The following is a 27,567-nucleotide window of genomic DNA, read 5'->3' as shown; positions in this document are numbered from 1 at the left end:
GAAGGTATACACTTTACAAAGTGTTCTTTGGTCATGAGACAAGTTTATATTTGTTGTCGTTCCTGATTGTGGAGCTCGTTTATAGGAGAACTTGTTACTGATGACTTGGTTGTTGGAATAATCGATGAAGCAATGAAGAGGCCATCATGTCAGAAAGGTTCATTCTTGATGGATTACCTAGAACTGTGGTTCAAGCAGAAAAAGGTTTACAATCTTTTCATTTATCGCTATAAATTTATTCTTTTTCGTCCCATATTTTCTTTCTTGGTTTGAATATCATTTTATTGAAATTTTCTCTTGTTTGTATCTTCCTTTTGTGCAACTTGACGGGATGCTGGAAAAGCAAGGAACCAAAGTTGATAAGGTTCTTAACTTTGCCATTGATGATTCCTTTTAACATTTTAAGCTTTCTGATGTACATGGAATGTGTGAAGCTTGTCTCTTTTCATCTGTCACAGAAAAGAAATCCAACTCTAAAACATATAGGTTATTGGTGGGTAAATTGGTAATTGATCATGAAGGTTTTGTAGATAAGAAACTGCTACTTAAGCATCGTATGCTTGCTTCATCGAAAGTGAAAGACACTGTTCCTGTTGAGAAGAGTTTTGGGACACAAGGCCATATACCCCCAAATTGCTTCAGAATAAAATAATTGCTTATAAGGTTGCTGAAAGTGATGGTCCCTTACCAGGTTCAGTGGGATATAGTGAATTCAACTTCTTTGATGGATTGTATAGGTGAGGGGTCAGTGGCACATTCTCACCCAAGTTGTGGATTTGATCCTTTATCTTGTGTTGGAAACAGCGAGCTGAAGATTACATCTGATTCTGAGTCGGAAATTCCTCTCTCAGATGACAAATACTCTGGGTCGTGAAATCAACAGCCACAAGAAAGAAATGGCTGTTCGGTTTGTTCAACCAGTGCCTCGCACCATTGTTTCAGACACTTTGCTCAATGCATCTGTTGAGGTTTTGGTCCCAAATAAGTTGATAGATTAGGACACCATACCTCCGTCACTTTTAGTTCATCATGAACAACATGATATTGGTGAACTGCATCATATGACATCTTCAGCCTCTGGTATGGCTACTGGGCATGGTTTGGAGGAGCTCAACTGGCAACAATTGGAGCAAAAGTCCCACACTCCAGCAGTGTTGGATCTCATTTCACTAGATGATGTTCCCTCACAATCACATTTGTGGAAATTGTTGTTGAAGTATCCAGGGAACTTGTATTTTGAAATTTCATCTCATTGTTTTCTTTTACTTTTTCAAATATTATGTTTACCTATTTGACATCTCTGTTGTGTCGATTGTTTTATCTCAGCTGGTGTGATGGGTACCGCCGTACCGGTAATCTTGTAAGAACATCTACAAATGAGAGCGGAGGAGTCTATAAATCAGAAACTGGTTTGTTTGTTGCAACAAGATCAGGCTTAGAAAAAGACTTGGTTCAAGTATCAGGAGAAACTTGTGAGTGGATTTTTTTGTTTCTCTATTTTTTTTTCCTTCTCCAATCTTAAGTTCCTTTATGACCTTTCTCTTCTATGGTATGCTTTGTTGTAGTTGATGTTCTGGGAAGTGTTGATGTTGGGCAAGTATCTTTGTCAGATTGTGTGTTGCCTACAACAGCTGGGCAGGGTTTGAAAACGAACCAGGTAACAAATAATCCGGGTCAATCAAAGTTCAATTTGATGGATCTAGGTGATGCTTACAAGCTTGCTGTTGGTAACAAGGGTTGGCAAGCTTCCTCTATACACACTGAGCAACATATTATGAAGGATTCAGTGACATCACAAATATCTGTTACACAAGGATCTGAGCTCTCAGTGAATGATATGAGTCCAAGAGTCACTACCAAAAAAATGACTTTACGCGACAAACTCGAGAAAGATTACCCGACAGTTCCAATCTGTAGGACGGTCCTTTTCTGGTCGACCGGGATTGTATATCGAGGGTCTGCAGAAAGGTGAATTAGTGCTGGAAACGACAACTGGACCAGATGGTTTCTTTATTGGTGGGCCTCTGTATGATGATGTTGATTACAATATTGAGGCTTCAAAGGTTTGAAATCTAAATGATTTGATTTCCTTGATAATATATTACTGGGCTGCATGCAAATCTTTTTTCAAACCTTGCTTAACCTTTTGTATTGCATTGACAACCCATCTCTTCCTTTTACATTTGTTTAAATCCATACATATTCTTATCTGTAGTAGTCCATGATGATGTATGGTTTGGATATTATCTCCGGAGAACAAGGGATCTGGATACTGCTGAGTTACTTGAGCAAATACCAGCTTTGCAACAGCTTCTTTTTCGTGTTCTTGGTTGCCAGGTACACATTGACGATTTTCCATTCAAGTGTCAAAGGATGCCAAATTAAATACTTCTTCCATGTCTTAGAACTATATAGAACCTAATAGATTCACACAACTACATAATTTCTCCAAGTAAATAAGTGGAAGATTAAAATTTGTTTATGATTTTTGATGTGCAGCCACAAGGAGCAGCGGTTATAATTTTGTTATTCAGCTAGCACTTTCAATGGTAGTTGACTAACATGTGATGTATCTCTGTTATTTCTCTAGGATGATATTCTTGCAAAATGTAAATTCAGTTCTTTTTGTCCTTTTTGGTAATGTCAAATAGGTTGCTGCAGAAAGCAAGAAAATTTACAGTGCTATTAGTGATGGTACAGTTAAAATGTTGATAAGGTATAGTCCTTCCCCTTTAAACTTAAAGTTTGCAATTCATTGTGGCATGCTATGCTGCTATTAGTGGTGCTGCGGTCAATTATTTGGTAATGGATGTTTAGTATGCCGTTCTGCAATTTAATGCTTTCTTTAATGGGATTGTGGTAGTTCTTTGAGATGCCACGGCATGATGCTGTATTAGCACTTGATATATACCGGAGGGCGGGTCAGCAGGTATCGTTTGTCATAATATTTATTTATATTGTTAATTCCTATATCCTTGTATTCTTTTCTCTAGGGAGATATCTTATATGGGCTCTTCTATGTTATGATGTAACTGTCTTAGCCTTGTAACATTTCCTTTTCTTTTCCCCTCGAGTTCCAGGCGGAGAGACTGTCTGAGTTTTACGAAATATGCAAAAGCATCGATCTTGGTCGTGGAGAGAGGTTTATCAAGATTGAACAGATTTCTGGTTTTCTACTGGTGCCTTTTGAATGTTTTTTTAACGGATACCTGAACAAGTGAACAGCTTAGGCTATTGTTGCTATTATACAAGACCTTACTAAACTATTTTGCTTATGTGCAGGCCCCAGCATCATTTTTAACAGCTATGGAAGAGTATGTGAGAGATGCTCCACGAGCCTCATCAGTTCACAGTAATAAGGTAGGGACAATTACTATTCTTAAATGTCAGGAAAACTTGTTGAGATGTATAAATGCGTCATCATTATACGAATTTAAAATTGACCGTCCTTAATTGTTGCTGACCAAAAATTGAAATCCTGTTTATCGGCTCTTAGTAACATCATGTTAATTTGTAAAAACACCGTTTCGTTTAAAAGAAAATGTTTATTAATATATCTGAAACAGAGGGTAAAATCTCCATTTTATTGATTAGAATAGAGTAACATGGTGATAATTGCTTGCAGCTGTACATGGAGATGTCATTTTCTTGTGGCTATACAGCTTGAAACATTTGCAATACTTATAATTTCATCTGCATGGTGTTCATGCTAGCTGTCTTTGTTCGTCACAGAGGTGATGAGTTTGGACAGATATGGGTGTCAACAAATGGACAAATGGTCTTAACTCTTAGCAAATGTTTTTTTTTTAATAACAAAAATGGTCTTGTGAGTAGAAGTATTAAAAACATGGGGATATTGACTTGTGGGAATTTCTTATGATTAAGAATTACTGGTTTGATTGGTCAATGTTGAAGTTTGTCACTAACTGATGCTCTATTCCTATTATGTATCTCACCCAAGTCCATCTTCTGTCCAATAAGGAAGTCTTTGCCATACTGCCCTGCTCTGCAATGTTTTTATTTTTTATTTTTTTAATAAAATAATCTCCCCTCATCTGTGATTCTTCATATCATTAAGCAGGTTTCTGTTGACAAAATTGCTGCTCCTAAAAAGATCTTAGCCATTGAGTACAATAAAACTTCAGAAGAGGAGACCATACTTCACTATCTCCCCCTCCAGCAGAAACAGTTGAAGTGGAAATTCAAACTTGGGTTTCTGAACCGCCTGACCTATTGGTAACTAGTCAAACCAGTTTACGTCTTTCATGATTTACAGTTGTATACTTGTCTGTTACCAATTTGTATATTAGTCGGAATTTGTGATCCTTGCTGAAAATTCTGAAAATCACATGGCTTCCAGGGATTGAATGATGCTACTCCATATGCTTCAGACCTTGATGAGAAAAATGCTTTTGCTCTTGCCATTGTTCCAGTTGGTAATCTCTGTCATCTTATTATTGATAGTGCAAAATCTACAATTAACTTAAGATTTCAACTAAAGAAGATGAAGAGAAATAAATAAGTTACACGGTATATAGAAAGATTTGAAAGATTATTTTGGGGAAGTTGCAAGAGTAATTATACTTATAACCCGCTATAGGTTTTACTTGAGTGAGGAAATAAGTTTTCCCTTGCCCTTTGTGATATCCATATCTTGGTCACCACGTTGAAACCATTGGGCTTAAATTCGACTTGGCAAGTCTGCTCGAGTCTCAACTACATTAAAGTTTCTTCTCATAATATTTGAAATTTTGGATGAGTCAAGCTGCAGCTCAACTAAATTAAAATTTCTTTTGCTGCTGTAGCTACTCCCTCAGCTGATGCCCCTCTACTGGTTACAATTCTGCTAGTGGAGCAGGCTGGGAGTTGGCACTTGTTACTTCCCCAAGCTCAAATGAGAGTGCTGCATCTGCGAATAAACTGGTAAGTGTCTCAATTTCTCCATTGTATTTTTCCTACATCCACCTTCCAAGTATAACTAGATTCTGTGACCAAATTACAATTCATGTGTATCTTCTATTCGTTTAATTCCATATTGATCTTTAAAATTAACTTTCCCACGAACAAAAATGCATTGTCAATAGTTAGTTACTTTAAAAAAATTGTCAAGTATAAAGCAAACTAGAATACTTCTTCCCTTTGTGCTTGTCATTTTATATTTAATTCTCTGTTCATCCGTAATTCCCATCTGATTGCTCACACTGGTCAAAAGCATATGACCAGTATTTAAATATGTGCATCCATCCATATCATTCTCTTTTCAAGATAAGTGAAGTTTTACAAAATGAAGAAAATGGAGAGAACAGAGAGATGATTGATTGTTTTGGCCTGTTCTATGTTTGGTCTTTTTCTCCTCATACTTGTATATTAGTATAATTAAGCTGTGGGCAACTTGCATAAGAATATGTACCAACTTACATACTACACCTTAACACAGTAATACACCCACATATTGATAATCACGTTCAAACATAAACAGATAAAGAATGTTGACACTGGAACACAGGTAATAAACATACCCAGCTTGAGCATAGTATTCTAGTATGTAGATTTGACGCAAGGAGTAATTATCCACTTGTTCAAAATCAGATCTTATATAATCCGGCTGCTATATTCAATGTTATTGGCCCAGTGTAAGGAGCATCGGTTATATTGAACGAATGAACGGGACAACGTCTTGAGTAGGCATAGTTTTTTAATGAAAGCCTTGTGGCTCGTTTGAGTGCTGAGGTAGACTATAGGGCTATGGCTTACCCGATTTCATATCTGCTAGGGGTTCAGTCTCTTCAAGAGAGATGGGTGTTGTTGTGTATAGAACAAATTTATTCGTCTATTTTTTTTTTTTTTACCAGTAAGTGAGGATTTTAGAGAGGTCCCCTACCCCTTTTTATTATAATTAAACTTGTGATTACATTCATATATATTCTTTTCCATATGATTGGTTACATTCATATATATGTTGGTTAGTCGTGTCAAATAATTGCCATGCCCCTCACGGGTTAAGGGAATTTTATTTTCTTTTGGATGATGTGGTCAAAGTTATTACGCCTTTATATTTTTAGGAAAGGGGTTCCATAAGCTACTTTGTAAAAGCTAAAGCGCTAAGCAAATGATATTATACCAAACTCGCTAACTTTTATTTTTATATTATGATGTAGGAATATTCGTTCTCACCTTCAAAGACATGTGATAGAACTTGGCTCAAAGTGAGTCGAAAAGAGGTCGCTTTTCCGTGCTACTCATGTTGCTTACGGGTTTGTCGGTTAATATAGCTTCCCTCTAGTTCAATAATATCTATATGTAGAGTGGTGTTAAAGTAAAAACTTAGATCGATGTCTAAAAAATTAATGCTTTGCATTTAATGTCGTCTTGTCAATAGGAGATAAAATGCAAGGCTAAAGAGAAGGGTTATAGCAATGTCACCGTTGTTTTCATTATAATTTATTTTTGTAGGGTAATAGCTATATAACATATCTATTATATAAAAATTATCAAATATGGAGACGTTTTAAAGATTGCATGGGTTGAAAACTAAAGTGGTATTGGTAATTGTTAAATTGCCAATTTCTCTATAAACTCGAACTTATGTGAAAGGTCAATTCTATTAATATATTAGAGACTCATATATGTCAACACTCTTCCTCAGCAGGACACGCTGGAAATACATAAGTAGAAAGACTGGACATCTTCACCTGGTAGGAGTTGAACCCGAGACCTCTCAGAAACCAGTGGCTTTGATACCATGTTAAATTGCCAATTTCTCTATAAGCTCGAACTTATGTGAAGGGTCAATTCTATTAATATATTAGAGGCTTATATATGTCAACAGTAATAAACAAACTGGTCTATGATTTGCACCTAATTGTTTTTAAATTGTCTTCACATATTGGTGATCAATGTGAATTTTGGCTCCAAACTGCAATAAGTCAGGAAAGGTTGTTAGTGATCGTTATGACTTTTGGCTCAATGCTGCAATAAATCACCTTAGTATTAGTAGTTCATATGCGTATTTCACTTCTTGTTTCCTTTATAAGGACAATGAAAACTATTTTAACTACAATCCTCAAAAGTAAACTCCTTATATGGTGTGAATTTTTTCTAGTGCTATGGGTACTATTTCACTACTCTCTGGCCAGCCAAAGGAAGGTGTTTTTGTGGAAGCCCGATCAGAATCAAAAGGTTATTATGAGGAAACACGAACTGATTCCTCTGGGAGTTATCGGCTGAGGAGATTTATACCTAACAACCTATTTAGTCAAGGTAGTGGCAAAAGAAGAATGGGGAAGCGCAAAAGTTGAGTGCGCGTCTCCAGAATTTGTTACCATTAGGGTGAGCTTTCCAACCGTGATTTATTTCTTTGTTTTTAAGGATTCAGGACACCACTTTTAGTACTCTATTCTAATGAAATTCATTGACTCTTAAGAGGACAAAATGTATTTTTGATGCAAAGCAGATATCCCAACAACATAAATAAAAGATAGTAACAATATAAAAAGGCATACTGTCAATCATTGAAGAAAATGTTACATGCATATGTTCTACACAGCTTTGATTCTTTGCATTTTTTTATATCGAAAAAACGATACAATACCTTTGTTCCTTACTAAAGATCGACATCGAGCTTCCTGCCTTATGTGCAACTTTTCTTTTCGCCATGAATAATGATTTTTTTTTTTTTTCTAATGTCCTAGATGCAGGATCAATGAGAACTTTTCAAGCATGATTGGAGGGGTCGATCAAAAATCGAAGTTATGCAATATATTTTCCTAAAATGGACATTGGCTTTCCTTATTGGCCTGCTAACTGGGGTTATTGCCATCCTTATCAACCTTGCAATAGAGAACATTACTGGATACAAGCTTCTTGCAGTGGCTCATTTTGTTAAGGAGAAAAGGTGTGGATGCTTTCTGTAGGATCAATATTATACTATTATCAAAGCTTTTCAGTAGGGTGTTAACAACTTCATTTTCTGTCTTTTTTCTCCGTACAGAAATTTGAAATGTACATTCTGATGGTTGCTATGTGAAATAGGGTGAGTGCTCTTAGATTTAATTTCATACTTTGTAAATGTTGGTTTTAGTAAAACCATTCCTTGTAAGTTATTGGGAATAGCTTTAGCAATACATTAAGGGATGTTTGTTCAGTCTTACATTTTTTGTTAGCTCTTAAATTTAAATTTTGCCCCGATATTGTTCTTATCTTAGTTTGGAGTCTTGTTTCTTCTTTGAACAATCATGTTAGGCAATTATTATTGTAGTTATGCAAGTCACAAACTATTCAATGTTTTTTAGCAAGGTATTTTTAATTTTAGCATTTTGTTGTTCTAATTGTTTCTTTATGAATATATTGGAGCTTGTAGCATTTGAGTGGGAACCTGCAAGGATGTAATTGGAGGGGAAAGAATGTAATGTTGGGATTGGGATACTTGAAAGAATTAGCCAACAGATACATGGTTAGGATACATGTTATACATGGCCTATAACACTTATCCTATCCGACGGCTAGTGACAGCATGTATAGCCAACGGTTGACAGCAAGCAGTCAATATCTGACGGTCCAAAATAGTGGAAATAACCGTTAGCATAGATCATCAACCCCGACGGCCTGTTCTGATCATTAATAACTGTCGGAAGCCTATGCTTACCGAGCATTTTCTGACGGTCGAGCGGCAATTTTTGGTTGTCGGGTAATATTTTTGGCGACAGTTATTGTCTGTCGGGTAAAGTTGTTTCTTTTGTAGCGAGTGTGTGGGCTTCATGAGGAATTACAGATCCATGATGGTTCTAGTCCGATTGAGTTGGACACACTACAAAATAGAATCTCAATATTACCGATATAGTTTCATCAAAAAAATTCACATTGGAAAAGTTCTTTTGTTGGTGTTTGCCTCTAATGATTTGCTCTTTTTGTTAGGGTGATTATTGGATTATTGGTAAAAAAATATATGTCGTATTGTTTCATGTTTGAGGATCATAAGAAGCCGAGATTGAAGGTCAAAAATTGTGGAGCTTATGTAGTCAGAAAAAAATGTTGCAAGCTACACCTAACATCAACAATAGGTACTCAACTTTATTAACATTTATTTAAAATTTAATTGAAATGAGACAATCAATTGTGAACACTACTTAACGGACTAGTTATAATTTTAGTAGTGTATTGATTATTGGTTTTTGTTTGAGTTAATTGTTTGTGTTGTTGAGTTCAGTACAGTTGTTTATTGTTTGTGTCATTGATCAGTCAATGCATGGGCACCCTGGTCTTAAGGTAATTGCGTCTTCATTTGTGTATAACTAAGTCAATGTCTCTAGAGCCTATACTAGAAGATACTGTAGTACTCTTTTTAGTAGTCTTTCTAGGTAGTGTTGTGGTTTGATTGAGTAGTTAGTTACACTAAACTAGTTACAAAAGCATAAACATATAGATGAGGTGAATTGTGTCGTATCTCGGTGAGGATCACATTTTATAGCACCGAAAATTGCATCTATACAAACGGAATGCAATTTTTTTTAGTCTTCTTCTTTAGTACAAGGATGGGCTATCAAAATCATGACTATGCATAATGTCTTACACTTACCTTTCATATTGGATTGATGACATGAAGTTTCTTTAACTATCGTATTGAATGAATTATGATTGTATTCAGTGAACTATTTGTCCTTATGATGGAATCAATGTCCTATAAGATTTTTATGTCAGACTTAGTTGCTTAGACAATTCATCCAAGTTTTAATGTCATGATTACAAATATGATGATGAGTATATGTGATAACATTTTATATGGTGAATTAAGTTGTATAGCCAAACTTAATATGCTATTGAAATAAGCTGTACTTATGTCTTTCTAACTGGCATAATAAAAGTATATGACGTTCCAAATGGCATATGGATTGAACTTAGATGTTTAAAAAAGTTTACGTATACCATTTTAATAAACATTCGGCAAACATGATATTTAAAGTGACATGAGATTTTACCATGTTCATAATACTATTAGGAACATGTGGCAGATAAGATGGTGCTAACTGTTGCGGAAGCAATGTCAATTGAGCATCCATATATGTGTGTTTCTCATTGTTTCTTTGTTGTTTTCAAAGAGTTTGCATAGTATTCGTCTAGTTGTTATTTGTTTGCTTGAGAGATTCAATCAATTGACTAATTATATATGGTTTATCTTTATGCACAAACTTATAACGAGATGCAATAAATGGTAGGATCCTGTGGTTGATAATTTTGTGATTTGTTTCTTCGGTTGAGTTAGAAGACACGCTGAGAACATTGGTCTTGAAGTTAGTAAGGCAAGGTGGTTCAAAGACGAACGACTTGGCTTGGAATGGGACAATCACATCTGTTGTTCCGCACAAGGATTAATTGTTGGGGTATCAAGCTAGGTTTGTGAGGCTTCTACTTTCCTATTTCAAATTCAGATTTACATCCATTCTTCATTTACTAAATCAAATTTGATACATTCAGTAGCTTGCAAATGCACAAAAAACCAGTCAATTAAGACTATTAAAGCTTTTGTTATCAAGTTTAAGTTTATGTCAACAGAGGTATTGTTGGACCTCTCTCCCATGTTATTACCAAATTTTTAATTCAACTTGTAGGACGACATATGACTTTGTATGTTTTGGGAGTGGCTATATCCCTTCTCATCATGTAATGCTCTTGCAGCTGATGTAATCCATGCTTTTATGTATTAGATTTTGTCATTTTTATTTACATTTGTGGTATTTATATGCATGTTGCATTTTGCCTTACAGTGTTGCGTGTTGAAGACAATGACTAGCAAATGTGGCTGATCTAGTGCAAATAACAACTATGAAGGCAAAAGTTTAATAGTTGATGTCAATGAGTAAGGTGGGCGAAAAGGCATGATAACACGCTCAAAGAAGGAAAAACTCCAAGAATAACCTTTACATTGTCGAAGGAAGCCTTTACATTGTTGAAGGAATACAAGTTGAATGTGGTTATATATATCTGTTCATACTTTGTGACCGATGATAGCAAAAAAATGGCTATTGAATATGATGCTCAAATTTTGAACTCTAGGGAGGAATTACAGGCTTAATGCCTATGCGCCAAAACTTCTTAATGTCCAGATCAATTTTCTATTGAAAGGAGGGGCTAGCTACAACATTATTCTACGTTTTGTGTTATGTAAAAACAATGTAGAGTCAAATGGGACCAAATTTGATGTGACGGCTAGTAGTTTTAGAAAATAAAATTGTATGTTATTTTGACTGGCATAATAAAGTATAATGTCATATTTGAAATGATATTGAGAATTATATACAATATATTATGCGTATTTTTGTGTCATGCACAAACAATTTGGAGTCATATGAGGCAAAATTTCATGTGGTGTTTGCAACAAGTCGTACTTATGTAACTTTAGCTGGCATAATAAAGATATATGTAAATGCAAATGACATTGTTTAAACTTGGAAAAAGGCCTATGTATGCACATAATTTTTATAAGCATATTGCAAATAAGTCATTGAAAATGACATAATAAATTATTATGCCTATTTTTTGTGTCATATACAAAAAAATAAAAGGCATGATGCCAAACTATATTTATATTTATGTCATTCCAAATAGTATATCATTTCAATTGGCATAGTAAAGGTATATGTAATTGCAAATGACATATTTATTAAACTAGGAAATAAATCCTATGCTACAAAAAATAACATAAATCCTATCATTTACCATACGATGTTATTATGCCTATTTTTTGTCATACAAAAAAATAAGAGACATGATGCCAAACTATATTTATATATATTTATGTTATTCCAAATGGTATATTATTTCAATTGGCATGGTAAAGGTATATGTAATTGCAAATGACATATTGATTAAACTAGGGAAAAAATCCTATGCTACATGTCACTTTTATAAGCATATGACAAATAAGTCATGTAGAACGACATACGATGTTATTATGCCTATTTTTTGTCATACAAAAAAATAAGACATGATGCCAAACTATATTTATATATATTTATGTCATTCTAAGTGGCATAATAATGGTATGTCATTCCAAATGGTATATCATTTCAATTGCCATAATAAAGGTATATGTAATTGCAAATGACATATTGATTAAACGAGGGAAATGCTACATGTCACTTTTATAAGCATATGGCAAATAAGTCATGTAGAATGACATACAATGTTATTATGCCTATTTTTGTCATACAAAAAAAGAGACATGATGCCAAAATTAATTGAAACAAGCTATATTTATGTCATTCTAAGTGGCATAATAATGGTATATGTCATTCCAAATGGTATATCATTTCAATTGGCACAGTAAATGTATATGTAATTGCAAATGACATATTGATTAAACGAGGGAAATGTTACATGTCACTTTTATAAGCATATGACAAATAAGTCATGTAGAATGACATACGATGTTATTATGCCTATTTTTTGTCATACAAAAAAAGAAGAGACATGATGCCAAAAATTAATTGAAACAAGCTATATTTATGTCATTCTAAGTGGCATAATAATGGTATATGTCATTCCAAATGGTATATCATTTCAATTGGCATAGTAAAAGTATATGTAATTACAAATGACATATTGATTAAACGAGGAAAATGCTACATGTCATTTTTATAAGCATATGGCAAATAAGTCATGTAGAATGACATACGATGTTATTATGCCTATTTTTTGTCATACAAAAAAATAAGAGACATGATACCAAAAATTAATTGAAACAAGTTATATTTATGTCATTCTAAGTGGCATAATAATGGTATATGTCATTCCAAATGGCATATAGATCCATGTTGGTGCTGGAAAATGTCTTATGTATAGTCGTATCTACCACAACATGGGTTTTCTTCTCTAAAGACTAATAGATTTCTTCATTTTCACCTACCACCATGCAACCTAATTTTCCAAGATTTAAAAGACCACACATACCAAAGTACATATACGTGCTTTGCATTTCAATACTTGTCCAACACTAAAAATAAGTTTTGAAGTACCAAACTAAGAAAATATCTGCAAAGACCTTGGTGGAATTGAACCACCATATCTTGGAATACAGATTAGATACACTCAAATTCCAAGTGCTCTCCCTTTTGAGCTAAAGATCCAATTACAACATTATCCAAAGTGAATATAAGACACATGCATTATCTTTACCAAAAGAAAATATCTAACCAAAGTTGAGCAGTTATAAACATATTACACCTACTTTTAGGATGCAAGAATAAAACTTCCCAAATGAATGCAATGACTTTACTACAACGCCTCAGGATTAAAGAAAGATTACAAGGCGTTAATAGAACTACATTCAAAATTAATTAATATAAATCAACGATAAATCATCATATAAAATCCGAACAGAGTCTCCTCTGCATTTTCGACATTTAAAACACATACAACCTATCATAACCTAAAAATTAAAACAACACAATTCTCATTGATCAACTCTATCAAGATATATAACTTTTCATATTCTAAAAACCAAAACATATATATATATATACAATACCATCCAAGAGGTAAAGTAGTAACTAACATCTCAAAGATTCTAAAGGGCCAAGAGAAGCAATATCCACCTACTTTATGCATGCAAATAAAATCCAAACTTGCTTCACTCACAACAACTAGTTCTCTTCCATTCCAAACAACTGAAAAAAAAATGTCCATAGTGCCATTAATCATATTGTTACATACAAACATACAAACATAGTATGAGACTAACAAGATCAAATCGTTTAGTTTGTAGACTTAACCTACACAAATTTAATAATCTTAAATAAAATATCGCGATACTGTTTTCTTCTCAATGAGTGTCTAAATTATTTGTGCAGCAGCAAAGAACCGTGGAAATCACAGGTCATCAGTTTAACAATCAAAGTAAGAGCGTAAGACACTGTTACAAATTTAGAAGGATGATCTGATGACCAACAATGTACTTTGTTTCTGGCTTGCTCTAACCACTATGCTCTCATCTAGACTTTCCCAATGTGTGTGCACTAGACAAAACAACTATTTCCTACAAGTCAAACAACAAACTTTCAGATCCATGAAGTGGGTAAGAGAGTGAGAATATTTTAGTATCATGATGAGTATAACCTTGTCACTCAATCCTGTAATATAGAAGACATCACGTACATGGCCAGCAGGCGAAGGAGGCCTCACATCTAAAACAAAACAAAGCTCCACATGTCAGGTTCATAGTATATTAATACGGAATAGTGATGGATCCAAATGAAGTGTTGGAAAGTATCAAAATAAACAAATTACTATTTATGATCAAAATAACCAACTGATGGCAATTTCAAAGGTAGGAAGTTGCTATGATAAAATAAATTAGCAAATTCTTAACATAGGATTTAAGATAAGGATTTCATGTCTTTAACAAACCCTTATCAAATCAAACTAGGTTCTTCTCCGATTGAGAAGAATACAATACTTGCCACAGGTACTATGTCTCTAGTATATGATTAAGTAAATAAAAGAAGTCGTAATATATATAGGTTATGATCTTGGGGACTCTCCACTCGTTTCCAATTGGTCTTGAGTAGGATGCTCCAAAGTCCAAAGTTTAAGAGCTTTTTCTGAAACTAACGGACACATAAATTTGTATACTGTTGCATATGTCAATGGTTACTTTAAAAGAAACTTCAAAAGCAGGAACCCTCTATTATCACCATCTAACAAGCAAATATTCCCGAAATATGCACAACAAATTACTTGGAAGCCTCCCTTCTTATGGGCACTGATCAGGTCCAGAAATATCCACTCTTCCATACTTCATGGGAATTTTGGGGCCTCCAGCCTCCTGAGAGTTATCAATGAGTTGTTTTTATAAGCAAGGTTGCCAAGCAATTAGAAGTATACAACTACTTTTGTTGATTCCAATAGTATCAGCATACATTCTTTACTTTCAACATAATGCACGCTCTTTAATCAAAAGGATATGATAAGTAAAAAAAAAGGAATATTTTAGGAAAGACCTACACAGCCGTAGCACTGGCCAACTGAAATAAGTCTGCATAAGTGACTCCTAAATAATTTTCCTTGATAGGTTGAGGAAGCTTTAATGCATTTACAAGACCTGTGATAGAAGCTGAGTAAGCCACATAATCACCAAAGATAAGGCTAAGGCTTTGCATAGATAAGAACTGTACCCGATTATTACATGTTTCAATTCTATTTCTCAAACTCCCAATGGCTCCACCTTCTTGGCCACTCTTCAACAGTTTTATCATAAGTACCAGCATCATGCCATCCCAAGCGAACCTATTAAGTATTAACATAGGCTCATAATTAACTAAAACAAACTCTTCACTTTTCCTATCGATGTATTGATATGCGTAGTCTATACAATAAAGGCCTCTGTAAATAAACATGCAAAACAGCTATAAGCCTATAACCTTCCATACTACTTTCTCAAGTGCAATGACATGATCCTAACATTTAGACATAGATATAACAAGATGTTACGTCTAAAGGCTACGTAAAGAGCCCAATATATGTTGAGCAATCTTTGAAGATAGTAGCCACTTGCAAATAGATGTCTTTTTAGATTTAAATAGCATAATGAAACTTCCTTTTTAGAACCGCAGAACATTTACAAAAAGGTAAATATCAACAACTGTAGGCACATTGTGTTGTGTGGAATCTATAGAAATATTGTAAGCTTAGAAATATTCGTTACAACTAAAAGATGTATTAAAAAACACCATACACAAGTTTGGAGCACCATGTGTGTACCATTTTTATGGTTATCTACTTACATTAAATACATACATGCATTTTTTTTTTTTTTTGCTAACCGAGTGTTCGGGTCATCTTATGCACACCTCGACTAATCCCGGGGCCCTGGTTGAAAATTCGACAGAGTACTGCCTCGCCAATGGCCCTGAGGGGAATCAAACTAGTGACCATTGGGGAGCAAACCCAAGGCCGAACCAGCTGTGCTACTTACATTAAATACATGCATCAACACCTTTGGGTGCACAAAAACACTAAAAAACAATTTTAGGTCTACTTCAAACAATATTTGAAATAAACATAACTGCCATACGAGATATTCTACAACCACAACCAAGTGTTAATATAATAATATTACAAATTGGACTAGATTTTGATATGAAGATTCATTTGAGTGACATTCAACATTCCAATCTCCACTTAGTAAACAATTATGGGTATTGCAATTAAATGTAATGCAGCATAACAAATTTATCTACCCAATTTAAACATAAAATCTAGAAATCGAAATTTTTGTATAACACCAAAAAGGGATGAAGACCATCCATCTTATAAAGGCGGTTTCTCGACAATCCCAAATGCATACATGCCGCAATATAACTCACTAGATAAAATTCCTAAAATCACAATATAGTATTCAAAATTAAATTCCAATCAAAACTAAAACAAAGAAAAGAAACAAGTAAAGAGTTGGAAGTAGCATGATGGGGTGTGAAAATGTTGACTTGAGAAGCTCTTTTCATATCTTCTCTGGCACTTTTCAACTTATTAGGATTTGATGCAAAGAAAGTCGGAGCACTCACAAGTCACAACAGCTCCACCACCACCAACCGAAATGAGTTAGTGATCTTCTTCTCTCGAAGCGCCTCAAAAACAAACCAAAACAAATAAGACTTGAAACCGAGAAATAAAGAGAAGTGGAAATGAGAGGTAAGATTGTAATAACCAACCTCGGGTGATTCGAGGAATAAAGAAGAAGAAGAAGAAGAAGAACGGAGACATTTGAGAGAAGAAAAAGTGGTGGAATGGGAACGGGAATGACAGAGTGAAGCTTTTAGTGCAATGCTTGAAGAAGAAGTGAAACTAGACATCTTGGGTGATGTGGTTGACAAGTACTGGCATTTGTTTTCTTTTTTCTTTTCATTTTTTTCTTCAAATTGTGATTTTGTTGATGAGAAAATATGAAAAGTAAAGCCCTTCTTCTTTTAATATCTCCCGACTTTTTTTTCGATTTTAGAACGAGACGCGAAAGGAAAAATCCATTCTTTTGCGCTTAAAGCAAAAACTTGTTGTTCCGGTCGTTTCCAGTTTTGCCCTTAAAATATGTGGCTGATAATCATGCGCACCAAGAGTTTTGGTACATTTGGCGCACTGAAGATGCCCTCAAAAAGTAATGATTGTTTTTGGAAACAAAACAGTTTGATTTTTCAAAGATTCCTTTTACCTTTTTGGAAAATTGAAGATCTGTTTTGAGGTTGAGTCCGTGCAAATGCAATTTGGAAGTCGGTGCCCTTACCTTTTTTATCATTCGGTCCAGTTCAACCCGGTTAGGCCGGTTGGACCATGTTGACCCAGTTTTCACCAGTTTGACTCGGGTTTGACAGTTTGGGTTTGACAGTTTGACCAGTTTGACTGTTAACAAAAAAAAAAACCTTTCCAAGAATTCCAAAAACTTTTCATAAAATAAAAAATGATGAATATTAGTACCATAGGGTTCTTAGAAAATATTCATCAAATTTTGTTTTTCACCGCACTATTGACAACCACTTGATCATTAATATCATTTCGGTAATTTCATTTTGTGCAACACAAAAATTGTTCGCGAGAACAATGTCAGTTTTTACTGACAGCCTCACGGATGGATCAGCCTGAACTCATAGTGACAGTATTTTCCAATCCAAGTACTTGAACGTAATTGATTAATTGATTGATTGAACTTGAATATCATCATCCCCAGCATCCATCTTTCATCTCCAGCATATCTCTTATTTTCTCCAGCAGTGTTCGTCTGTGTCTTCTTCCTTCATCTTTAGAATCTCCCATCCCCAGTGGATCTTCTTGCTCTCCCCGGTGAGTCTTTCGTCAGTGTTTGGTTATCACCATTATATGATTTTTTTTAATCTAGGTCAAAATCATGAATGAATTGATCTATCCATTTAATTTCACTAGTTTTCCAAAATGAATTTGAAAATATTAGATTTCAAAAAAAATTTGTCCCTTGATTTCAAAAAAGTTGTTCATCATTTTCAGAAAATATATTTCAATCAACCAATATCATGTTACGCGGTGTAAGTCCGTCCGATGCGTCCGCTAGCATTGATATTTTGTCTTGTGGTATAAGTCCGTCTGATGCTTCCACAGATAATCCGGTTACCATGTTGCGTGGTATAAGTCCATTCGATGCATCCACTAATATTCAATCATTTTTAAGCCCTCACAAACAACTTGAAAAAATTTGAGGATTTCAAATATCCAGGGAAATTCCCTCTTTCAAAAATATTTTTCAAATGAATTTTCAAAAATTGCATGACATCTTTTGGCGGGAGCTTGGCAAAAATGGTTTGTCTCCATGGCTTTGCCGTTCAGTTGCAAGCAGCCTCCGCCAAAGAGGGACAACTGTAGACACCCCATTTTTGCACCCCAGGCATAATTCATTCATGATTTTGCCTTGAATTAAATTTGATCATATAAGGTGATTTGCTTTCTAGAGTCTTCTTTTCTACATCAAACTTCTTTTTTTTCATCTTCTTTTAGCGTTTTTAGACTCTCCTCCTCAGGTTCTAGCTATGGCTGAAGTTTCGTTGCTTTATGAGTTTTGAGCTGAAAATGACCAAAATGCCCCTGTAACCCTTTGGAGCCCAAATCTCGTTTTTTCCACTCTTTCTTTGGATGAGATTATTTTATATTTGAATTCCCCTTGAAAAATCCTTCGAAAGGAGTACAAGCTTGCCTAGGTTCCTTTTGAATTTCAGAAACCCTAATCTTGCTATATCCCGTTTCAGCCCGTTGTGCGCGCTGTTTAGTGCAATATATTATTGGAGTAAGATTTCGACCCAAGGGTATTTTTAAGAGTTCATGGACCTTCCTAATGGATTAATGAACAACTTTTGTGAAGAGGAGTTTGCCTAATTTTGACCCGGTCAAAGGGAATTTGCAGCATTGAAAATATGGTCAAAATGGGCCTTTTTGTGGATTTTGGAACCGTGCTCGTGGGCTGTGGATCCAGCTCGATTTGGACCTTTTCATTAGTGTTTCTAGACTATTTTCAAGCCTCCAAAAACCTAGAGAACCTTCCTTATTTGTTTGATTTGATTTGATCCCTAACATCAAGAATATTCTAGAGAATATGCCATTTTGGAGCCAAGTTTGGAAACCCTGGATTATGGGCTCATTGAGGACGTGTAGGGTTTGATTTTTTTCCCTAATCCATCTGAAATATCCAAAGATCAAGGGCCAAGATCGTACCCCTTATCCCACCTCTTGAATCAAGGACTAGATTTAGGAGGTGCAACCAGAAAGAGATCAAGCCATTGGATTTTTCTTCATCAATACTCAGCCATTGGATCAAATTCATTACCATATTGAAATCCATCCCAAAAAGCTATAAATATGGGTCTCATTCACCCACAAAAAACAATCTAGAGCAAGCTAGAGCTAGGAATTCGGAGTTAATAATCTGGACCTAGTTATTTTGAGCTAATAGCCTAGTAGTTTTCTTTTCTTGAGTGTTCTTCTTCTTTTTTCTTTTCTAGTTCATCATTCTAGAGTAGAATTTCTTTAGTTTAATCTGGAGTTGAAGGTAAAATTTCGACTTTGAGGTTTTTCTAATGAAGTTCTTCGTGTTCTTCGTCTTTAGCCTTCTTTTTCCCCTCTTTCAATCTTCAGTAGAAGCTTCTTTTCACCAAAAGTTATTTTTTTTCTCAAATCATCTGCTTCAATCCATAAATCACAGTTGTCAATTCCAAATCAAGTTTATCATAATCATTCATCAACAATCAATCAAGATCATCAATCAATCAATCTACAATCAAGTATGAGGCAACATTCCAAACAAGGTGACATCTTTATTTTCTCTTTTATTTTAATTAGTATTGCATATTAGGATTATTTGTTTTTTAGTTTTATTATAGCATATAGTTATTAGTTTTAAATAATTTAGTGAGGATCATCCAACTTGATAGATTAATTTTTCAAGCTTTCTTCGTTTGCCTATCTTAAAACTTTGCACCTCAATAGAAGTAAGGTTGGTTTTACCAGGCAATTGTGGGTGCCTAACACCTTCCCACATCGTACCTTGACTCCCGAACCCAATAATCATCTAGTTTCGAGGGATAGTCCTTCACATAGGTTTTACTCAACTTTTCCTTAATAAAGTTAGTGGCGACTCTAAAATCAATTGCATAGACCTAGGTACACATTTTTGTGCGTACAGTGTGCTGTTGATTATAGAAGGAATCCGTGACCCGCAGGAAGTCGGGTTGATGATGTCCCCTTGAGGAGCTCATAAGGATTGTCATGTAAACCCTGCAGGTGGATTTAATCTTATATGACAATGAGGTTGAGTGGTAATACTCAAGGACATAAGAAGTTGATTAATGTAGTTGTCAGTAACTTGACTTAATCAACGGCCATTCGATATCTTAACACGGGGAGATCAACAAGCATATAATATGGAGCCCATAAACTTAATACACGTAATTTGGGATTAGGGCGGTAGTGCAATAATGGCCTTTAGTGGAATAAGCCATTTGTTGACGGACTTGGGCCATGTGTTCTGAGCGAACATGGGAAGCCCAATCCCGTCAGGAGACCTAACCCTAATTTCTCCTCATGGTCCCTATTGTAGCCTATATAAAGAAACCCTTCTTTCCTAGCCATATACAGAGTGATTGCTCAAGAACAATTAGTCCCAAAATTCGGCCAAGAGAGAAAGAAGGGGCTGGTAGATCGTTGCCCACACAACGTCCATTCCAAGGATAGGAATACAACAGAAGATCAAGAGGTTGCGGATTCATATTCTTAGAGATATCACAGCTGATCAAAGGTATGATTCCTAATCAAAATCATGAGAAACCCTTATTCCGATGCGCATGGGTTTTCACAGTTTGTAGTTGATGACATGAAACCATAACGGTTCCTACACACTCTTCTATCCTTACAAGCTTTTCTCTTAATTTTGATTGCTCTCAAAATTGGGTTTCTATTCAAGATTTGGTTTTCCAAAACCTAACTTCTATTTTTATAGTAAACTGCAATTTCACATTTACTGTAGAAAAATAGAAACTGACAAGTTTAGGCATGAGCGCGGGCGCGCTCTCGACAAGGCCAATTCGAGCGCGCGCGCCCTCTTATTTTTCCATCCAAACTTTCAATAGACATGTTTCATGAGAAGCTGAAAAAAAAACTATTTTCTTTTTCACGGCAAGGGCGCGGGCGTGCCTTGGTCATGACCAATCTGAGCGCGTGCGCACTCAGACTTCTTCACACAAACAATATCGGTTTCTCTCCTTTTCCTCATCCTCATGTGAGGGATAAATTTAACAGATAGCTCCTCCAATCAAGTTCCATCTTCGTCTTCAACTACAAAAGAAAACACCGATAGAAAGAACCTAATGACTGAATCAAAGGACAAAAATATATACAACACTGTTCAGGAAAAGGGAGGCATTACTTTCGATGACCACAATGACATGAGTGACGATTCTGCTGATACCCTACTGGAGACGTGTCACCATGGAGTGATCGATCCCGATAAATAGCTGCTACAAGGATTCAAATTAGAAGCCCGGATTGACAAACTTAAGATGGTAGTTGAGAGCTTTAAAGTAAAATTTAATTTAATGAAGGCAAAAAAGATGAGTAATGGAGGCACATCTCGCCAGATAGATGGAAGGGCCCTTGATGGAATATAGTCAGTTAGTTATGTCCTTAAACCATGTATTACCCTGAGTCCGTAATGATGAACTTGATCTCTGTTGTGCGTACTGATGGATGAAATTATGTAACTATATACCTTTGTATGTTTACGAATAACAAAAGAGATGCTATTAAGGCTCGTGTTATTTTGAGTTCACCTGTTCTATGACTAAGTCTGCATATAATTCCAGCTATGATCTGTTAGTGTAAGCCAGTCTCATATGTTAGAAGAAAATTTCATTTTACTGTTGTAGGAAAAAGTTAGGCTGGGAAGTGTACAATAGGTGTAAGAGCATCTCTAGGTGGTAGTATCACTTCCCAAATTCTTCAAATTTGCTTCCAAAACTCAGAATTTCCTAGAATTTCAACTCTAGGTGGAAGCATATTCGGTCGCATCACCTGTCCAATTGCATTTTTGTTCGCAAATTTGATATTTTGGATGCGGATGCAGAGCGACAGTGGTAATGTTGTGCGCCATTGCAAATGTTAACACAAATATTTTTTTTGACTTTGACTAGCACCACACGCCAATGGTACTGTCGCGCGCCATTGCTAATGGCGCATGAGTTATTTTTTTTACTTTTTCAATTTGGTGCGACAGTGGGAATGTCGCGTGAGTTTTTTTTTTCAAATTGGGAGCAACAGTGGTAATATCGTGCGACAGTATCAATGTCGCGCAAGGTAGCCTTATTCCAAATTTGCAAATGATGTTTGCGACAACTTAGAGTTGGTCAAAATTTGCGACCAAATTCTCCAAATTTCGTCTTCAAATTTGAAGAAATTACTACTACCCCTTAGAGATGCTCTAAGGTCATTAGGGGGTAGATGAATTACAGATTGGACTTGCTTCTTAAGTAGGGTTCCCTTTTAAATTCTTCTACTTCTATGGTAGAGGCAAACGCTACCTCAGTATCATTTTCTTGTAGCAAATGATAGCTTGTGACACTGACATTTGTTATATATGCTCTTTCAAATTTTGGGCAGTTTCCATGCTTGTAAGCAGTTCACCGTACTCCAAAATTCTAATAATAAAGCTTTTATGTCTCGTCCATATAGAACTTGTTACTATGTACTTTCTTGTTGGTTTTTAATTCCTCTTCGAGGTACACCTCAAAATAGAGAACAAAATCCTTTTCAATATTACTAAGAGCTTCAACTCAAGAAAACTAGGAGAAGAACAATTGCTACAATACTAACATGCATGCACACACAATGGACAATGACACTGTAAAGGTGTATATTAGTATGGGCTTTACAAATTATGTTAAGGTGGAGGAGAAGGGGTTGATAGATTGGAAAGACCGAGTTCATTTGGAGCGAACTGCCTACGCATCTATCTCTCACTTCTGGGGGTAGAGTAGAATCAGCTTTGGTGTAGTTCATATCGGTGGTATTTATAGTTGCTGAACGTGAGGATCCACACAACACGTGTACTAACAAGCATAGATATATGGTTGAGATTGAGAATGAGTGTATGGATGGTGTAGGTAGGAATTCTATAATGATGGGGAGTGGTTACAGTGGTTCGTATTTTGCGGTAATAGATTGTGTAAGTATGGCTTTGGTAATGATTGCATCTAGAAGATGGATGATGTCATTAGATGGAACGCTCTGCGTGAGGATGTGTGAGTTGAGCTACTCCGGAGCGATCTCGTAGATCGGGTGTGCGAGTTAATGATGTGAGTCGCCCTGAAGCCAACTCGGAGGACGAGGGCATGAGGTCGGTATGGTATTTTTGTTAGGCTGGACACGTGCATGATATTCCTGAATGGGAATATCACTCCCTCACATAGCCCCCTCTTAGTAGGTCGTGTTGTACATTGAAGCGATCTGCTGAGAGAGAACAGTGGCGCGTGTTGAGCATGAGTGAGGAAGTGAACCGACGTGGATGGAAATACCAACCATGCTACTGAAGTCAGTACGTGTTATATGACGAACTGATGTGAGACGGTAGTTGGCACGTGGGAGAATCGGAGTAGTTGTGAATAGAAAAATCACCGCCTCGTTTTCTGGGATTTTGAAAAGATAGCTCTGTAAGGGGCATGTTGTCTAGAGTATAGGGGCAATCATGATATGCATTGGGAACTGAAGGGTCGACTGTATAAAACCAAATTTGGAGATTTGAAAAGTCATTTTTTGTTTCTCTTCCAACAAAACTGCCAGGCTAGGGTTTCTCAGGTTAGTGCTTCTGCCATTGGTGCTTTTCATTTTTCTTCTGTTCTAGTGTTGTGTGTCCAGTAGCTAGGCCAGCTTTAGCTGTTCTTGTTTAGGTTTGGTATTTGCTAAGAAAAAATTAGATGTTTGACTCTGATGATACTAGCACTTCAGGTCGTGATGAAGGGTCGTCTTTTAGTGGGCTGCCCCCTAGGGTTGTAGATAAACGTGCGGTGAAGGCTTTGGCCAATCTGAGAGAAGCTTATGAGATCAAAGTAAGCGACCTGGAGATACACGAACTGGGAGAGAAAGCAAACGTGTTTAGCTCGAGGTACATGCCAGTGAACTACTGGGTAGTAGTCTGTGAAGGGTAGCTGAGAGCTGGTATGAGGATATCGTTCTCGAAGTTGGCCTGTGAATTTTTGAACTTTTGTGGGAAAGCGCCCTACCAGTTCGTGGGTAATACCTGGCAGCTGCTTAGGGTGTTCGACCTGTTGAATGTGAGGTGAATATCTCATAGGGGGTCACTGACATTGCTGAGCACTTTTCTGTGAAGCGATCTCGGGCTCATAACTTTAGTTTGCAAACATGAATAAGAAAGTCTAGCGTGTTGGATGGTGTGAGTAATGAGGCTTGGGAGAGAAGGCCATTGTTGGTAGCTGGGAATTATTGTGCCATGGCATTTGGTGTGAACACTAGGGTTTGTAACTTTTTGGGTGGGTATTAGTGTATTGTCTTATTGGTTCGATGTTATGACTGTTGAGTTTGTATTTGAACTACTTCTTTGCTGTTTTTGTAGAGGTCGTTATCAAAAAGCGAACCAAACCCGATAGAGTCATTTGCAAAGCTCACTTAAGTTCAGAAGTAGGGGAAACTACCCGAAGTAGTGAGCTACTTTATGGAAAGAGGAGGTCGCACGATCAGGGAGAAGAGGAAAAGTCAGAAGAAAAGGGATTGGGGCCTAGTTATCCGTGAAGCTTCCAGTGAATCAGTGATGGAGAGGATCAATGACAAGCTGGTGACTAGGGAGGAAAGAAACTGAAACCGTCCTGGTCAGAAGCGATCCGCAGGTGGGGCTGGCGGATCGAGTAGGTGACCTGAAGGGGGGATAGGGTCCAGTAGCACTCCGTTGGACTTGGACAAAATCCATTATTTCACGCCTCGCGAATAAAGTAGTTTGCTAAAGAGGAAGGTTGATGTGGTTGAGCCGAGGGCTGCTAAGGTTGCGAGGATGGCGGAACTTATTATTGGTGGTAGCTCTAGTGTTGGTGGTGAACGAGTTGGGGGTAAAACCTCATGTAGTTCCTAGTCAAGGGCGGTGCCCGACCTGAGCATCTTGGATCTAGAGACCTTTAGGGTCGGTCAGAGCCAGCCACAAGCGCCTTGAGACCCCAGTTCAACTGCGAGGTTGAAGGGCCCGAGTAAGGCAAGTAATAAGTCTGTCGTGACTGATGACGACTTGGACTGCCAAGTGCTGTATGTGGATGACCAGGGGGTGCAGCGAACAGTGAAGTGAACTGATGTCAGTTGCAAGTTGAGTAAGATTGCGGCCTGTATGATTGATTATATGGCTCTGGATGGCAACTGCAAGGAGCTGGATTCCAAGGACCTTCCTGAAAACCTGAGGCGAATGGATCTGGCTCATTGTTTGGTAAGTGATGCTTTACGGGGCGTACTCATTAGTGTCGTACTTGAATTTCAGGAGCTTACTGTTATGGTATTTTTTTCGTGTGCAGCTTGTGAGCAGATACCAGAAGTTGAAGGAGATCGCGGAATTAGAGAAGGAGTCTGTAACCAAACTGAAGGACGAGTTAAGGAATATCCAGGACATGCATGCGATTGACCTCAAGGAGCTCAAGGAACTGAAGACACATCACCAAAATGTTTGCTTGGAAAAGATCCTGATGAGCACTGAGTTGGAAGGAGCGAAGTTGGAGCTTAATGCTACGAGGGCGGAGCTTGACAGGGTGACTGGTTATGCCCAACATTTTAAGGACATCGCTCAGAAGGCTACTGAAACTTACAAGGTTCTGGATGCTAATTATGTCGAGCTGGAGGCAGAGTACAAAGTTTTCAAAGAGGAGCATGAACGCGGGGCTTCCAATACACCAGTGGTACACGTACTGGGAGATGCATGTGATGCTCCTATCTTCTCTGCACCTACTCTGGAGGTCATTGAGTCCCATATTGATGAGGTCGCTCCTGGTATGCCTGTGGAAGTGAATGCTGCTGATACCTCAATTGTTGCTGGTGATTGAATACCGCGAAAGGCAACCTGGATCTCTTGTATACTGAGAATTTGTCTGTTGTTTCTTGAATTGGAGAGTTGTGAGAGTTTTTTCCTTATTCTGATCTTGTAAGCTATGATACATTAGAGCTGGTTTCCTGGGGAAACCTGGGTAGCTCGCTTTAGATAATGGTTTGTCTTTGCTGTACGTTGAATGTTGGCTAACCGAGTTGGGTTTTCTGGGATGTCCCAGTAGCTCGGTTAGTAGACAAATTGGTGTCTGAGTTTGTTCAGCCAATTCGTTCTTTTGCCTTTATGAAATGCATGCTTTGTCTTCTTGCATATTCCTTTAATGTTTTGAATGTGACTTTCATGATGTTATTCTATCTGCTTAGCTTTATAGGCTTCCCCTGGTAAGAGTTGGTGAGGCTAAGTAACCAGTGAGTCTGACTGAGCGTCCTGCTCTTTAATCAGTCCTACCATTGTGCTGAGAGAGGACCTGAGAGGGATTTGTTTGAGAGGTCGGGTGAACGTCTTACGCGTATAAAGCGCTCTCCATGTCAGAGCGTTCTGCTGAGAGAGGACCTTATCACGTGTGTGGCACGTGTGGGGATATGAACAGTTGGACAGCCAAAAAAGAAAATGGTAATTGCCCGGGTGTTTGGAATTTGAAGAGGCGGTGAGCCATGTGGCTCGTCGGTTAGAGTTTCAATGTTTTTATGATATGTCTTGGGAAGGGACACAATGGAACATAAGATGAACTTTGGTAAGAAGTTCAGGGGTATTGGCTCTGCATTCTCTTCAAGCTGCTTCTCCAAGATTCTTGTCCAAGCGTTTTGATCGTTCCAGGTTTGTTTTGTGATCTGCTTTTCCTTTCTTTTGAATAATAAAGGTTGGCCTTCTTGTTGACTTGCTAAACGTTGGTTTGTTTGTAGAGTGCATGATGTCCAGGCAATGTGAAAATGCTCATGGTGATTGGGGGGCAAGGGAGGCTTCCCCTTGTGATGGATGAGATTGAATTTGTGCCTCATCGGCAGTGTGATCATGGTAAGCGGAAGGCGGCCATTTCTGGCTCGAGGAGCACCAAACGGTCCAAAGCGGAGGGTTGCTTTACTGCTGGTTTGCGTGGGCGAACTGGTGTAGTGTTCAGGTCTCCTCATCGTATGGGTAGGAGCGACCTGAACACTGAAGACCGTGGTGCACTAGGTAAGGAAAAAGGTGTTGCTGGTGAGACACTACGACTGGGTCCTTGGGGAAGCGTGCTGGCGACCTAGGAAGCGAGTTCTTCTACTTTGGGAAGACGGGGAAGAAGCGTATGGTTAAACGTTCTGACTGTAGCTTTTACTCGGCACCCATAGCGACTTGTCTTCTGGAGGGGATTGTTCTAGATGGTGAGAAGGAAGAGCTTGGAGACGAAGACTTGGGGATGACTCTGGAGACCATGGATATGGCGTGTTGCTTGGTAAGCTCTTCACCTTGTTTGATTTCTTGTTGTTGTAATGGCGAACATAACGTTG

General features: G+C 37.1%; 1 protein-coding gene and 1 long non-coding RNA gene across 15 annotated transcripts; one reads left to right on the top strand and one right to left on the bottom strand.

Moving 5' to 3' along the window:
* The first annotated feature begins 252 nt into the window (after positions 1-252).
* On the top strand, positions 253-8,959 carry LOC147493695 (putative clathrin assembly protein At5g35200). 14 transcript variants are annotated; one of them, XM_086566962.1, is made up of 17 exons: positions 594-1,216; positions 1,327-1,472; positions 1,566-1,657; positions 1,918-2,063; positions 2,219-2,337; positions 2,500-2,549; positions 2,652-2,716; positions 2,864-2,929; positions 3,081-3,179; positions 3,283-3,360; positions 4,082-4,236; positions 4,361-4,436; positions 4,806-4,923; positions 7,103-7,329; positions 7,692-7,894; positions 7,991-8,032; positions 8,360-8,959. In XM_086566962.1, the coding sequence occupies exons 1-4, from the start codon at positions 1,062-1,064 to the stop codon at positions 1,975-1,977; spliced, it is 453 nt and encodes a 150-aa protein (XP_086423088.1). In that variant the 5' UTR covers positions 594-1,061; the 3' UTR covers positions 1,978-2,063; positions 2,219-2,337; positions 2,500-2,549; positions 2,652-2,716; positions 2,864-2,929; positions 3,081-3,179; positions 3,283-3,360; positions 4,082-4,236; positions 4,361-4,436; positions 4,806-4,923; positions 7,103-7,329; positions 7,692-7,894; positions 7,991-8,032; positions 8,360-8,959. The 14 variants fall into 14 exon arrangements, with proteins under 14 accessions (XP_086423090.1, XP_086423089.1, XP_086423088.1 ...); XM_086566961.1 differs by having other exon boundaries at positions 2,216-2,337; XM_086566960.1 differs by having other exon boundaries at positions 597-1,216; positions 1,736-2,063; positions 2,216-2,337.
* Positions 8,960-13,808: 4,849 nt separating this feature from the next.
* On the bottom strand, positions 13,809-15,097 carry LOC147493694 (uncharacterized). Its single transcript, XR_015199259.1, has 4 exons — positions 14,998-15,097; positions 14,731-14,818; positions 14,110-14,177; positions 13,809-14,029 (listed from the first exon to the last, which is right to left on the bottom strand). It is a non-coding gene; the product is annotated as an uncharacterized LOC147493694 (long non-coding RNA).
* Positions 15,098-27,567: the final 12,470 nt, after the last annotated feature.

Source organism: Coptis chinensis, chromosome 6 (genome assembly GCF_015680905.1).
Source record: "Coptis chinensis isolate HL-2020 chromosome 6, ASM1568090v1, whole genome shotgun sequence".
NCBI classification, from domain to species: domain Eukaryota; kingdom Viridiplantae; phylum Streptophyta; class Magnoliopsida; order Ranunculales; family Ranunculaceae; genus Coptis; species Coptis chinensis.
This window is presented reverse-complemented; position numbering and strand designations above follow the sequence as displayed.